General features: G+C 41.0%; 1 protein-coding gene across 1 annotated transcript; it reads right to left on the reverse strand.

Moving 5' to 3' along the window:
* Positions 1-7086: 7086 nt before the first annotated feature.
* Positions 7087-11900, reverse strand: LOC121586809 (akirin-1). The gene is made up of 5 exons (XM_041903809.2): positions 11214-11900; positions 9663-9809; positions 9141-9272; positions 8806-8877; positions 7087-8712 (listed from the first exon to the last, which is right to left on the reverse strand). The coding sequence occupies exons 1-5, from the start codon at positions 11413-11415 to the stop codon at positions 8702-8704; spliced, it is 564 nt and encodes a 187-aa protein (XP_041759743.1). The 5' UTR covers positions 11416-11900; the 3' UTR covers positions 7087-8701.
* Positions 11901-15539: the final 3639 nt, after the last annotated feature.

The following is a 15539-nucleotide window of genomic DNA, read 5'->3' on the forward strand; positions in this document are numbered from 1 at the left end:
CCACCAATTGTGCAAGTTCTCCCACTTAAAAAGATGAGAGAGGCCTGTAATTTTCATCATAGGTACACGTCAACTATGACAGACAAAATGAGAAAAAAAAATCCAGAAAATCACATTGTAGGATTTTTAATGAATTTATTTTGCAAATTATGGTAGAAAATAAGTATTTGGTCAATAACAAAAGTTTCTCAATACTTTGTTATATACCCTTTGTTGGCAATGACACAGGTCAAACGTTTTCTGTAAGTTTTCACAAGGTTTTCACACACTGTTGCTGGTATTTTGGCCCATTCCTCCATGCAGATCTCCTCTAGAGCAGTGATGTTTTGGGGCTGTCGCTGGGCAACACGGACTTTCAACTCCCTCCAAAGATTTTCTATGGGGTTGAGATCTGGAGACTGGCTAGGCCACTCCAGGACCTTGAAATGCTTCTTACGAAGCCACTCCTTTGTTGCCCGGGCGGTGTGTTTGGGATCATTGTCATGCTGAAAGACCCAGCCACGTTTCATCTTCAATGCCCTTGCTGATGGAAGGAGGTTTTCACTCAAAATCTCACGATACATGGCCCCATTCATTCTTTCCTTTACACGGATCAGTCGTCCTGGTCCCTTTGCAGAAAAACAGCCCCAAAGCATGATGTTTCCACCCCCATGCTTCACAGTAGGTATGGTGTTCTTTGGATGCAACTCAGCATTCTTTGTCCTCCAAACACGACGAGTTGAGTTTTGACCAAAAAGTTTTATTTTGGTTTCATCTGACCATATGACATTCTCCCAATCCTCTTCTGGATCATCCAAATGCGTGACTGTTTGAGGTTGTGGACAGGTGTCTTTTATACTGATAACAAGTTCAAACAGGTGCCATTAATACAGGTAACGAGTGGAGGACAGAGGAGCCTCTTAAAGAAGAAGTTACAGGTCTGTGAGAGCCAGATATCTTGCTTGTTTGTAGGTGACCAAATACTTATTTTCCACCATAATTTGCAAATAAATTCATTAAAAATCCTACAATGTGATTTTCTCGAAAAACATTTCTCAATTTGTCTGTCATAGTTGACGTGTACCTATGATGAAAATGACAGGCCTCTCTCATCTTTTTAAGTGGGAGAACTTGCACAATTGGTGGCTGACTAAATACTTTTTTCCCCCACTGTACCTAACTGTAGATTTTTCCTTAGCACTGTTCCCAAACACAATTTAACGCCACTATACTGGCACAATGGCTACGTTTACACAGACCAATTCAGATTTTGACCAATAAGATCACGTCTTTTCCCAATAATTTGGCAAAAAGATCAGAATTGGGCTGCCTGTGTAAACGCAGCCGTAGTCATGGAGATCTCAAAGCTGCATGTTACAATCCTTTCCGAAAGACACTGGAATGGATAGTCCGTCGTCTAATTACCTTGGCTGTAAATAAACTGTAACAAAATGGTTCATATTAGTCCAAATATAATTGATCTTACCTTGTTCTGATATGCAACGTCAGATATAGCTAAATCTGTTCACAAGCAGCTGGCTATTTGGCACCTCCAGTGAAAGGGATATTTCGAGTCATTAAGCTGCTATATCGCTGAACACATGAAACCCTGTCCAATAATGACCTATAGTTGTTAATACTGACCCTTCTGTCATCACTACCAGTGTCTATGCCCTCTGCCATGACCTTGAATCTACTACACCTGTACTACTCCACGGCAACATTGTGATTTGAACGTTTACAAATGTTGTCTTCTCTCATTGTAAGAACTGATTGTATGCTAAAAATGTGAGCGTAAAAACTAAGCACATTTTATAAATGAGGCCTCTGGCTTGAAATAATTATTGTTGCAATCTCACTGTCACTCCGTGTTCACTTCCTGATTCAAGGGATTCGGAGGCCTAGATTTTTCTCTCTCAAGTGAATGCATGCCGTGCTAAATTATATGAGAGAGTGCTTCCACAATGGCACACAATACTTTTCGATCAGTGCTTTTTCTCCGTACTGGAGATCAATCGGTCATGTCCCATTTTATACATGGGTGACTCCCTGTGAATCTAATTAAGTTGATCCCCCCCAGCTATTGCATGCTTTTTATTCAATTTACAGGAAATAAATGGCTATGGCTTGTTGGACACATGGCTTGTTGGTAGGCTAGGGGCTGCGTCCCAAATGGCACCCTATTCCTTATATAGTGCACTACTTTTGACCAGAGCCCTATGGGTCCTGGTCAAAAGTAGTGCACTATATAGGGAATAGGGTGCCATTTGCGACGCACACTTAATTTCTCACAACTAGAATAGAATGACGAGTTTCAGAAGAAGGTTCTTTGTTACTGGCCATTTTGAGCGTGTAATCGAACCCACAATTGCTGATGCTCCAGATACTCAACTAGTCTCAAGAAGGCCAGTTTTATTGCTTCTTTAATCAGCACAACAGTTTTCAGCTGTGCTAACATAATTGCAAAATGGTTTTCTAATGATCAATTAACCTTTTAAAATGATTAACTTGGATTAGCAAACACAACGTGCCATTGGAACACAGGACTGATGGTTGCTGATAATGGACCTCTGTATGCCTATGTAGATATTCCATTAAAAATAAGCTGTTTCCAGCTACAATAACCATTTACAACATTAACAATGTCTACACTGTATTTCTGATCAATTTTATTTTATTTTAATGGACCAATTTCTTTTTTTCTTTTCTTTTTTTTTTAATGACATTTCTAGGTGACCCCAAACTTTTGAACGGTAGTGTATACATAATTTAAAAGTCCAAAAATTGATGTAGCAACTACAGATTGCCCCTTTAAGTCTATCAAAAGTGTGGGAGTTTGACCCTGTGTCCTTTAGGCCTATGGATTGTGTTTATTTTATCAGCATGAATTCGATTGAGCAATAAAAGCCCCACTTGTATTCCAGAGGCTGGGATCCGCACTATGCAGCTGTTGCAAGAGCGCATTTTTCACTGGCTGTCCACTGGTTTCAAAAACAATGATTGATAGACAGCTTAAACTTCTTGAATTCAACCATTATTGGGTTCAAATACACAATCCGTAAGGCGCAAATAGCTCAATGAGAGAGCAGCAGTGTGATTCACATCAATGAGCTATGTAGATATCAATAATAAGTGATATCCGTATCGCCGTAGACTACACCACTGCTGTCATCCTTACCTCCAAGCGTTTATTCAAATTGGATCATCTTTGGATGCTGACAGCAGTGGCACCATTGGAAGACATGGCTTGGACTGTAGCCTAAAAAGCCTATTCCTGCTCTTTTCCCGCGATCCATCAAACACATTTGGTGTGTCATCATAGTGGTCTCTGATTGGTGGTCATCATTAGGTGTGTCATCATAGTGGTCTCTGATTGGTGGTCATCATTTGGTGTGTCATCATAGTGGTCTCTGATTGGTGGTCATCATTAGGTGTGTCATCATAGTGGTCTCTGATTGGTGGTCATCATTAGGTGTGTCATCATAGTGGTCTCTGATTGGTGGTCATCATTTGGTGTGTCATCATAGTGGTCTCTGATTGGTGGTCATCATTAGGTGTGTCATCATAGTGGTCTCTGATTGGTGGTCATCATTAGGTGTGTCATCATAGTGGTCTGTGACTTGTGGTCGGACTCGCTCAGGTGGAACAAACTTAAACTTGTGCCTTTTTTCAATGCTGATTTGAATGTCATTGAGAACAGAGAAGGGCCAGATATATTTTTTTTCTCGCAAACATCCTTTCTGAATTTAAAAGTAATCCTCGAAGTAATCATCTAGTTTTTCAAAAGTATCTGTAATCTGATTACAATATTTTTGCTGGTAATGTAACGGATTACAGTCACCGTTTTTTTGTAATCCCTTACATGTAACAGATTACATGAAATCCTTTACTCCCCAACCCTGCCCTTGACCTATTCCACATGTTGTTGTGTTACAGCCTGAATTCAAAAAATATCTTTTTTGTCTCACCCATCTACACACAATACCCCATAATGACAAAGTGAAAACATGTTTAGCAAATGTATTGAAAATGAAATACAGTGGGGGAAAAAAGTATTTAGTCAGCCACCAATTGTGCAAGTTCTCCCACTTAAAAAGATGAGAGAGGCCTGTAATTTTCATCATAGGTACACGTCAACTATGACAGACAAAATGAGGAAAAAAAATCCAGATAATCACATTGTAGGATTTTTTATGAATTTATTTGCAGATTATGGTGGAAAATAAGTATTTGGTCAATAACAAAAGTTTCTCAATACTTTGTTATATACCCTTTGTTGGCAATGACACAGGTCAAACGTTTTCTGTAAGTCTTCACAAGGTTTTCACACACTGTTGCTGGTATTTTGGCCCATTCCTCCATGCAGATCTCCTCTAGAGCAGTGATGTTTTGGGGCTGTCGCTGGGCAACACGGACTTTCAACTCCCTTCAAAGACTTTCTATGGGGTTGAGATCTGGAGACTGGCTAGGCCACTCCAGGACCTTGAAATGCTTCTTACGAAGCCACTCCTTCGTTGCCCGGGCGGTGTGTTTGGGATCATTGTCATGCTGAAAGACCCAGCCACGTTTCATCTTCAATGCCCTTGCTGATGGAAGGAGGTTTTCACTCAAAATCTCACGATACATGGCCCCATTCATTCTTTCCTTTACACGGATCAGTCGTCCTGGTCCCTTTGCAGAAAAACAGCCCCAAAGCATGATGTTTCCACCCCCATGCTTCACAGTAGGTATGGTGTTCTTTGGATGCAACTCAGCATTCTTTGTCCTCCAAACACGACGAGTTGAGTTTTGTAACCTTCAGACGGGCCTGGACATGTACTGGCTTAAGCAGGGGGACACGTCTGGCACTGCAGGATTTGAGTCCCTGGCGGCGTAGTGTGTTACTGATGGTAGGCTTTGTTACTTTGGTCCCAGCTCTCTGCAGGTCATTCACTAGGTCCCCCCGTGTGGTTCTGGGATTTTTGCTCACCGTTCTTGTGATCATTTTGACCCCACGGGGTGAGATATTGCGTGGAGCCCCAGATCGAGGGAGATTATCAGTGGTCTTGTATGTCTTCCATTTCCTAATAATTGCTCCCACAGTTGATTTCTTCAAACCAAGCTGCTTACCTATTGCAGATTCAGTCTTCCCAGCCTGGTGCAGGTCTGCAATTTTGTTTCTGGTGTCCTTTGACAGCTCTTTGGTCTTGGCCATAGTGAAGTTTGGAGTGTGACTGTTTGAGGTTGTGGACAGGTGTCTTTTATACTGATAACAAGTTCAAACAGGTGCCATTAATACAGGTAACGAGTGGAGGACAGAGGAGCCTCTTAAAGAAGAAGTTACAGGTCTGTGAGAGCCAGAAATCTTGCTTGTTTGTAGGTGACCAAATACTTATTTTCTACCATAATTTGCAAATAAATTCATTAAAAATCCTACAATGTGATTTTCTGGATTTTTTTTTTCTCAATTTTGTCTGTCATAGTTGACGTGTACCTATGATGAAAATTACAGGCCTCTCTCATCTTTTTAAGTGGGAGAACTTGCACAATTGGTGGCTGACTAAATACTTTTTTTCCCCACTGTATCTCATTTATATAAATATTTACATAAGTATTCACACTTTGTAGAAGCACCTTTGGCAGCGATTACAGCTGTTTCTGGGTAAGTCTCTGCTTTCCACACCTGGATTGTGCAATATTTGCCCATTATTCTTTTCAAAATTCTTCAAGCTGTTAAATTGGTTGTTGATCATTGCTAGACAACCATTTTCTGGTCTTGCCATAGATTTTCAAGTAGATTTAAGTTAAAACTGTAACTCGGCCACTCAGGAACAACATCTTCTGTTTTAGGTTATAGTCCTGCTGAAATGTAAATTAATCTCCCAGGGTCTGGTGGAAAGCAGACTGAACCAGGTTTCCTCTAGGATTTTGCCGTTTCTTTTCTATACTGAAAAACTCCCCAGTCCTTAACGATTACAAGCAACCCATAACATGATGCAGCCACCACTATGCTTGAAAATATGGAGAGTGGTACTCCGTAATGTGTTGTATTGGATTTGCCCCAAACATATCACTAATATGTACAGGCTTCCTTCTTTTCACTCTGTCAATTAGGTTAGTATTGTGGAGTAACTACAATGTTGTTGATCCATCCTCAGTTTTCTCCTATCACAGCCATTAAACTCTGTAACTGTTTTAAAGTCACCATTGGCCTCATGGTGAAATCCCTGAGCAGTTTCCTTAATCTCCGGCAACAAAGTGGTTGAATACTTATTGACTCAATACTTTTTCATTTTTTATTAATTTGTAAAAATTTCAGAGAAGTCAAGGAGTGTGAATACTTTCTGATGGCACTGTAACTTCTACCCAGCCTGGTCTCATAGACTAGACGTAACATAGTAAATGTAAATCCAGGACTTTGAAATTAGTATGATTATGTTTCGTATGGTTACTTAAGGTGGGTGGTTGGTCGGGGTGGATGGGTGGGCATATAACACGAACATATACTTTTTAGTTACTTTGCAACTACTTAGCATGTTAGCTTACCCTAACCACAGCTAACGTTAGCCACCTAGCTAACATTAGCCACAACAAATAGGAATTTATAACACATACATTTAGAAAATTCGTAACATTTTACCAATTCATAACATATCATACGAAATGGATGGACATCCACATTGATATATACCATACAAAACATATCATACTATATGGAGTGTCTCGGATTTAGGTAAAGAATCATGCGAAATGCTATGAGACCAGGTTGTTCTACCAGGTTTGTTGTTGGTTTAATTGTGAAGCCAGAGGACATGGAATTCTCTCTCCCATACTAATTGTTCTTGAGTAGCCAAGTTTCTAGCAATCATAACTGTGCACTTGGGTAGTACATTAAATATATTGCACCCTTTCGATAGAAGTAATCTTTCAAGTATTTGTGGTGCTGTGTTTCATGGCGTGATATTCTCCATAGCTATGTAAAATTGAGTTTATTCTGCTCAAAATGCTCCATCAGTGCTGCCCCCTGGTGCACTATTTTCATTTGCTACAATGCAACGCTTGTGCCGACCTGTATTTGGCTTACTTAATTTCCTCTAATTTAACTCACAAGAACTACATTCAAAATGATTATCTTCAAATCAAGTCTTTATTCAACAACGTTATAATTGTATATAACAAAACTGAGCTCAAACGAACACATTGTTGCATGCAGGACAATACAATAGTTAAAATCAAGGTATTTTTGATTAAAAGTTCATCGTAAGATCTTGTAGAACTCAATCCACAACCACATTCAATTAGAGAATCAAGTCTTTGTCTGTTTAAAGAAATGGCCATATCTCATGATGCACGTATGTATACAGCTTGTATAGACCCACGTTAGTTCATGTTTGAATGATGAAAATCAGTTTTGTTTAAACCCAAAGCCATCCGTTAAAAGACATACATTCCCTGTATTCAGTGGTGCGATGTATAAGACTACATAACCCCTCCAGTCCTAATCACAGGCTTTACAGAACACACCAGTATTATAGGATCGCCTAACTAACCCCCCGATACAAGTCATTTAATAGGGATATCATACAGTACATTAGGAGTTGATATAAATCATATGCAGAACATTCAATAAAATGAATATACAAAAAACTGACTACAAGGGGACCAGATATAGGTTCTAAACTTTGAGAAGGCCACTACAATGAGTGTGGTTCCCTTATCAATCTCTCAAGGGCCCAAGTATTATAGATAACAGAATCAAGTCTCATCAGCTCCTTTAGAAAAAAAAAGACTGCAGATTTGAAACTGCAGTAAGTGCAGTCGACTGTGGTATTTTGGACACAGTAATTGCAGAATTATTGCACTTGAACTGCAGTAAAATATATATATATATTGTACGCAGTTATACTGCAATGTTTTTTCCTAAGGGCTGTTCCAAACCAAGAGAGGATGCAGTTTCACACATTTCATCCTCAAATGAAACAAAGCCCTCAACCACAGTCTATCCCTGTAAGAAGGATCTTAACCAGTCAACAAATGAGCCCTTCCATTCATTTGTGGTATTCTTGGGAGTAATAGCCTGCATATTTTGTAAAGAGCTCAGTAAACCGACACACATGCTTTGCTGGCATCTCCTCAATTGCAGCATTATCTGGTAGAATGTCTAACAAAAACCCTGCAAATTACTAACAGATTCTTGACATTATCATTTTTGGGGTTGACATTATCATTGTTTCTGGAAAGGGTACATCAATTGAAATATGCAAGACAAGGGAATACCCAAAAAACAACCATGTACAAAAATATGTTTAAAGAAAAGCAAAACTACAATTGACTTGTCTGTAGTACACTGAAGTACACTGTAGTACACTGAAGTACTCCTGTAGTACATCAAATACAATTGACAGAAAGCACAAAATGGCAAATAACTTTCATTTCTAAAAACTAAAAAAAAGAGAACCACATTTTCAAGTATGGTTGGTGAAAAGTTAGGATTCGATGCTGCAGCAGTGAGTTTTGGTAGGTTAAATAGAACAGTCACATCAGCCCAGTGTTCTACAGCCCCTGAAAAGGAAAGTCAACCATCCCATCTCACAAAAAAAAAGAGCACTTCCACACAATACAACTCAGAACATTGAGTGTTAAAAGTAAAAGAACATCAGGGTACTGAAGTAGTGAAGAAAACCGTGGAGATTGGCGAGCAGCAGTCTAGACGTGAGAGCAGGTCACTTCTTAATAAGATAGTTCATGAGACATCTGGAAAAATAAGACAATGTTGATTAAAAACAGGCTCTGCAGAAACCCAAGGATAAAAGTTAGTGTGTGTGTTGCGATATCGTTGGAACTCACAGCTAGAGGGTCTGGTGCCATATTGTCGGATGATCTGGTCATGTGTGAACTTCACGAACGATTCATATTGTTCTGGGAAGGAACCAAAAACATCAAATTATCTTTGGAATTAAAAAGTATTAAACTGAGCTGTCTGACCATTAGATGTCAATCTAGGCCCGTATTCCTAAAGCCTTTAAGAGTAGGAGCACCGATCTAGCATCAGCCCCCCCCCCCGCTATGTAATCTGATTAATGAATGTCTAAAAGGCAAAAACTGGTCCTAGATCAGCACTCCTACTGAGATGCTTTATGAATACGGGCTCATATCTGTAAAGAGGAAGTCAGTCAGTATACCTGCCAGTTTAGTGTTGAGGATTTGCTCGTACTCTTCACGGATGTTCTCGTCATGGTCCTTGAGGATCCGTTCACACAGAGAGCCAACCTGGTGCAGTGTGAAGCAGGGCTGGTCCCTCTTCATAGAAGACCCTGGAGAAACCAGAACATGACGAGGAATGAGCTTTGGCCTGACAACGGCACCGTGCAAAATCTGGGCTCAGTCCCAAATGGTACCCTATTCCCTTTATTGTGGACTACCTTTGAGCACTACATAGGGAATAGGGTGCCACTTGGATGGTTAAAAATAACCACCTTACTAGGTCAGGATGTTGAAACGTCTAGAATAAACAACACATGCAGAGGCAGGTAATCGTGAGGCATCTTTTAAGAATTTAACTCTGTGGCTCTTATTCCCCACACCAAAAAACGAGACACAGCACACAGTGAGTGTGTTATTCATCCTTACAGTAAGTTTATTTCCCATCAGATGCTGACAGCATCTCCTTCAGCTTGGTGGGAGATAACTGCATGAAAACACACCTGGTTGGGCGCTTGGTGCCATGAAACCAGGGCTTTGGCCTGTGCCATCACGTTGACTGTGGGACTGGCTCTGGTTGAAAGCCCCCTCAAGCTGCCGCCTCCTCTGATAACGGCTGTATTCTTGCCTAAGATTCTGGACAATCTGCTCTGGAGAGGAGAAACAGTAAAAGTCAGCTTAACATGATTGGCGTATCCTGGAATGAGTGTTTCCTCACGCAACATCAACCCATGCCTCACACATGTATCTTGGTTGTGTGATAAAACATGGTCACCCGTGCATGCACCTAATCAACCCATCGTATTTTCAATTTGGTAGGTGGATGGCTGTATAAATGACTTCCTAGCAGTGGTGTAAAGTACTTAAGTACAAATACTATAAAGTACTACCTAAGTAGTGTTTTGGGGGTATCTGTACTTCACTATTTATATTTTTGACAACTTTTACTTCACTACATTCCTAAAGAAAATAATGTACTTCATACTCCATAAATTTTCCCCGACAACCAAAAGTACTCGTTAACATTTTGAATGCAGGACAGGAAAATTGTCCAATTCATGCACCTATCAAGAGAACATCCCTGGTCATCCCTATTGCCTCTGATCTGGCAGACTCACTAAACACACATGGTTTGTAAATTAAGTCTGAGTGTTGGAGTGTGCCCCTGGCTATCCATAAATAAATAAAAAAACAAGAAAATGGTGCCATCTGGTTTGCTTAATTTAAGGAATATGAAATTATTTACATTTAGTTACTTTTATTTATTTTAGCAATTCCATTTACTTTTGATACTTAAGTATATTTAAATCAAAATATTTTTAGACATTTACTCAAGTAGAATTTTACTAGGTGACTCACTTTTACTTCCTTTTTCATTTTCTATTAAGGTTATTATAGTTCTATTAAGATGTCTTTACTTTTACTAAAGTATGACAATTGGGTACTTTTTCCACCACTGCTTCCAAGCCAGGTGTTATCATCAACTAGAAACGACATAGATAGTAAACTAGGATAAACATGTTACAATCATGGTTGGGTTCATTCTGGCCAACTGGTGAGTTGAGACTAGTGGGTAACGTTAGCTAACTACATATTATATTTGTATGCCTAGAACATCATAATGCTCTTGTCTTGCTTCAATGTATTTATTTATTTATTTTTCCCTTTATTCAACTAGGCAAGTCAGTTAAGAACAAATTCTTATTTACAATGACGGCCTACACCGGCCAAACCCGGACGACGCTGGGCCAATTGTGCGCCGCCCTATGGGACTCCCAATCACGGCCGGTTGTGATACAGCCTGGAATCGAACCAGGGGGTCTGTAGTGATGCCTCAAGCACTGAGATGCAGTGCCTTAGACTGCTGCGCCACTCGGGAGCCCTATGCCTACTCGCTACAGCCTGTAAATCAGGCGAATTATTATTAGATTGATAAGTTACATAGATAGACAGCTGAATGATACGGTATGATCCCCGGCCTTTTCCACTAACTACTTTCAACTATTGACGCTGTCTATAATGGCCATCCAGCTCAATTCAGGCAACCGACTAACCTGGGGTGAGCCTGTGTTCTCCTCCACAAGTTGATTGGGGCGACATCGAACTGTCACCTGTAGCAGACTGCTGGTTGCATCGCTTTGGAGAAAGGGCGACCGGAGTCCCTGGCAGAGGGTTGCACTTCCGCCGTTTTGGAGATTGAGGGCTGTGAAGGGCCTCAAACTCCATTGAACGCTTCAAAGTAGCTCCGCACGCCATTGTAGCTAACTTAGTTCAGAAAACAATGTTTTTTGGTCGGCCAAAATGTAGGATAGCTACTAATATTAACGAGTAAATGAAAATTGGCTATCAATTTGTCCGTCTTGCGCTTTCTTATTTTCTAATTTCTTGTCGGTCTGGGAAATCACTTGCTCGCTGAACAGGCTTCGGCTAAATAATAACGTTCAAGTGGCGTCTTCTTTGATTGAGTTTTAAGGCAGATGTCACACCTTTCCTTGCCTTTACCGCCACCTACTGGACGGAGTTGAGAAGGAACGATTGAGGGTGACGTTTGTTTGCTTCCTTTTTAGCTAACGCAGCTAGCTAGCTGACCGATCTAAGTAATATCTTTACGTTATCAAACTAAACGTATTTTATTTTAACAACCAAAATCAGCGTAGAAAACTTGAATCAAAATGTGTAAAAGCTTAGTTCAACATTAGCTAGCGAATAATAGGTGAGAATAGCTAGCTAGTTTAGCTGCCCGCTCCTTGTGTTCTACCAAAGCCACGTAGCTAGCTAGCTAATGTATCTAATAAAAATGTGATAACTATGCCATACAATTAGTAATTTAATAGGCTATATATGAGCAATGCCTGCATTAGCTAACGTTACCCAAAGATTATGGATATACTGTCAAGATGCATGTCTCTCTGGCCTGAAAATGTGAGTCGTTGTCCACAAAGCGGTCTAGCTCCCGCCTATCCTGTCTTTGGATTGGTGGATACATCTCATTATTGTAAAACATTTGGAATATTCGATGAGGGTTGTTGATGTCAACAGAGAGATGCTATGCTACTAGCCTCATTTCATGAATATGCATAGCCATCTCGAGACAACTCTGATATAAAGTGTTTCCGGGATGTCACGTGTCCTACTTATATCAGTACACTAGTAACAACTTAGGCATTACAAAACGTCTATATGATCATCAAATAAACCACAGCTGGCCCTTAAATGTACACAGAGAGCTAACATTAATAATATGCATGTCAATCTCTCATGGCTCAAAGTGGAGGAGAGATTGACTTCATCACTACTTGTTTTTGTAAGAAGTGTTGACAAGCTGAATGCACCAAACCGTCTATTTAAACCACTAGCACACGGCTCGGACACATTATTATTTATTTATTTTACATTTTAGTCATTTAGCAGACGCGCTTATCCAGAGCGACTTACAGTTAGTGAGTGCATAATTTTTTTTCATACTGGTCCATTTCATACATGTACACCCATGCATACCCCAAAAGACATGCCACCAGAGGTCTCTTCACAATCCCCAAGTCCAGAACAGACTATGGGAGGCGCACAGTACTACATAGAGTCATGACTACATGGAACTCTATTCCACATCAGGTAACTGATGCAAGCAGTAGAATAAGATTTTAAAAAACACAGATACACCTTATGAAAGAGCGGGTACTGTGAAGAGACACACACACCGGTACAGACACACACATACGCACACAAACGCTAGCACACGTACCCTACACACACGTACATTGTAATATTGTTGTATGGTGGTATTATACATGTTGTATTGTAGATATGTAGTGGTGTAATAATGTTATAAGATGTACTGTTTTATCTTTTGTTTTATATGTGATGTAAGTGCCTTAATGTGTTTGGACCCCAGGAAGAGTAGCTGCTGTTGGCAGCAGCTAATGGGGATCCATAATAAGTACAAATACTTAGCAAATAAGCCATACATTTTTTGGTTGACCAAATTCGACACTCTCATTGACCTCCCCATTTAAAAACTCCTTGCTTGGTGTGCGAAACAACGAAAAAACGCCACCTGCTGGAGGGAGACAGACTTTCCGCCGAGTTGGGCCTCTCTTCCTCTTCCTCTCTGCGTTACCTCATTAGTCTGGGTCGTCACTCTTTCGTCACTAGTTACCGCAGCCACAAAGTCATAATTAATCGCTAAACCCTGCGTATTTCTCAAATGTATCTTCTTAACCACACTACTAACCTTATGCCTAATCTTAAATTAAAAAAAAAAAGTTTTCATGAATTTTTACCATAGCCAACTTTGCCTTTATGGCTGTGATAACTAGTGACAAACAACCATCGGTCTGGAAATCATTGGTCTGGGTCGCATAGCTAAAGTCAATAGACTGCATTAACGTTAGTTCATCATGAAATGATTGACTAGGTATTATTAACTTTAGCTACTCATTGTTGCCCTTTCCAGGTATAAAGTAGGCTAGTGTTTGCAGAGGTTGACTGATGTTCAACACAGCAAAACACAAAAAGCACAACATCAGTACAGAACAAAGCAATGCCATGTGTCATAACCGAGGGTCACTCTCAATTGGTTCAGAGCCATAGGCTAGTAGCTTTAACATAAGTCTGAACTGGTTAGTTAGTCAGTGATGCTTTTGTATCCAAGCATTTTTATTACATTTTAAATCTCTTACCAGGTGACAAAGTAAAGTCAGTGTTGTGTTCAGTAATATGGTGTCGTAACTCAGTTGAGTATTGAATACTGTTGCTTTAAGAATGTATCAGGCACGTTGTGCGTGAACTGAGTGAGTTTTGTACGAGTTGTTAAACATTTTGATCTGAAGTAGACGTTCAGTTTATTTGCACAATAAGCCTCCGTGCATTTGTAACATTTGGCGACAAGGATGGCCGAGTTTAGCTGACCTCCACCATCTCCATTTCTCCCGGTCCCTGGAGATCCACCTGTTCCATGGAATCGCTGCTTTCAATCCTTTCAGCTGTACATCGTAGCTATCAATCTGATTGGAGCTGCCGACGCACGAAAACAGGTGATTCTACTCCACCGTCTCGGCGCTGAGGGACAACGTGTCTTCTCCACAGACAGTGGATAACAAGTTTACATTGGCAGTCCAAGCTCTCAAGGAACACTGCAGTGTGATCATGCATCGTTTTCTCTTCAGACAACGAGCTCAACTGCCGGGTGAGTCCGTAGCACAGATTGCCTCCTTGAGAGAGCTAGTGGGACCATGCAGATTCGGACCACTCGAAAACGAATTTGTACGTGATCAGTTAATTGAAAAAACATCATGTGCTCCACTGAGGGAGAAATTGTTGTTAGAGACTGATGATCAGACACTGGAGAAAGCACTTAATATTGGAAAATAAAAATGGAAGTTGCTCTTGCTGACCTACATAAACTTCAGAGCGCATCGCAGAGGGCGGGGCTTCACACACTGGCTAAGGCACCAGTGCAAAATGTGCCGGAAACCACTGGGGGGCGACGTTCAAATTGTGGCTCCAATGGGCATTCTACAAGAGCATCTACATGTCCAGCAAAGGGGCAACGCTGCAAGAACTGCAACAAATACAATCATTTTGCCCATTGTTGTCGTTCAGCAGCGGCAGGACAGCATGGAGCAGATGCAGGTCGAAGTTCACCAGTCCCCATTAACTCATGATGACTCAGTTGTGTTCAAGCAATGTGACTGCTACATTGAGGGTGTTAAAACCTCACTGGTGATTGACACTGGAGCAAAAGTGTCACTTTTGAACATAGCCACTTAAGACTTGTTCTTGTCATGTGCCACTGCAGAGACCAGCAGTATCCCTCTACAGCTACAACACCACACCGATCTCAGTCATTGGGACTGTCTCACTGCCAGTCTGTTACAACATCAAAACCACACCGGCCACCCAGTTCTACGTTGCAACAGATGGCGCTAACATCCTTCGGACTGGACTTATTTCATGCCCTAGGGTTCAAGCTGTCAGATTCAACTGGTGCACATGTGCAGCACTTGCCTACACCAGTGCCTATGGAGTACTCACAACTGTTTGAGGGGCTGGGTCACCTCAGAGGTTTCGTCCATCGGCCTACAGTCGACAAAGAGGTCAAGCCAGTAATCCAGCCATTGCGGAGGGTTCCACTGACCCTTCGGGAGCCCATTGACAAGGGACTTGACAACCTCCTGGAGGATGACATCATCGAGCCCATTGAAAAATTGCAAACTTCTGATCTGCATGGACCTCAGGGCCGTGAACATAGCGATTATTCCCGACAAGTACCCGCTACCAACCGCTGAGGAGCTCACAACCCAATCCAAGGTATTCAGCAAACTAGACCTGAGGCAGGGATACCTCCAGGTTCCCCTCCAGGTTCCCCTCCAGGTTCCCCT

This window comes from Coregonus clupeaformis, chromosome 17 (genome assembly GCF_020615455.1).
Source record: "Coregonus clupeaformis isolate EN_2021a chromosome 17, ASM2061545v1, whole genome shotgun sequence".
Classification (NCBI taxonomy): domain Eukaryota; kingdom Metazoa; phylum Chordata; class Actinopteri; order Salmoniformes; family Salmonidae; genus Coregonus; species Coregonus clupeaformis.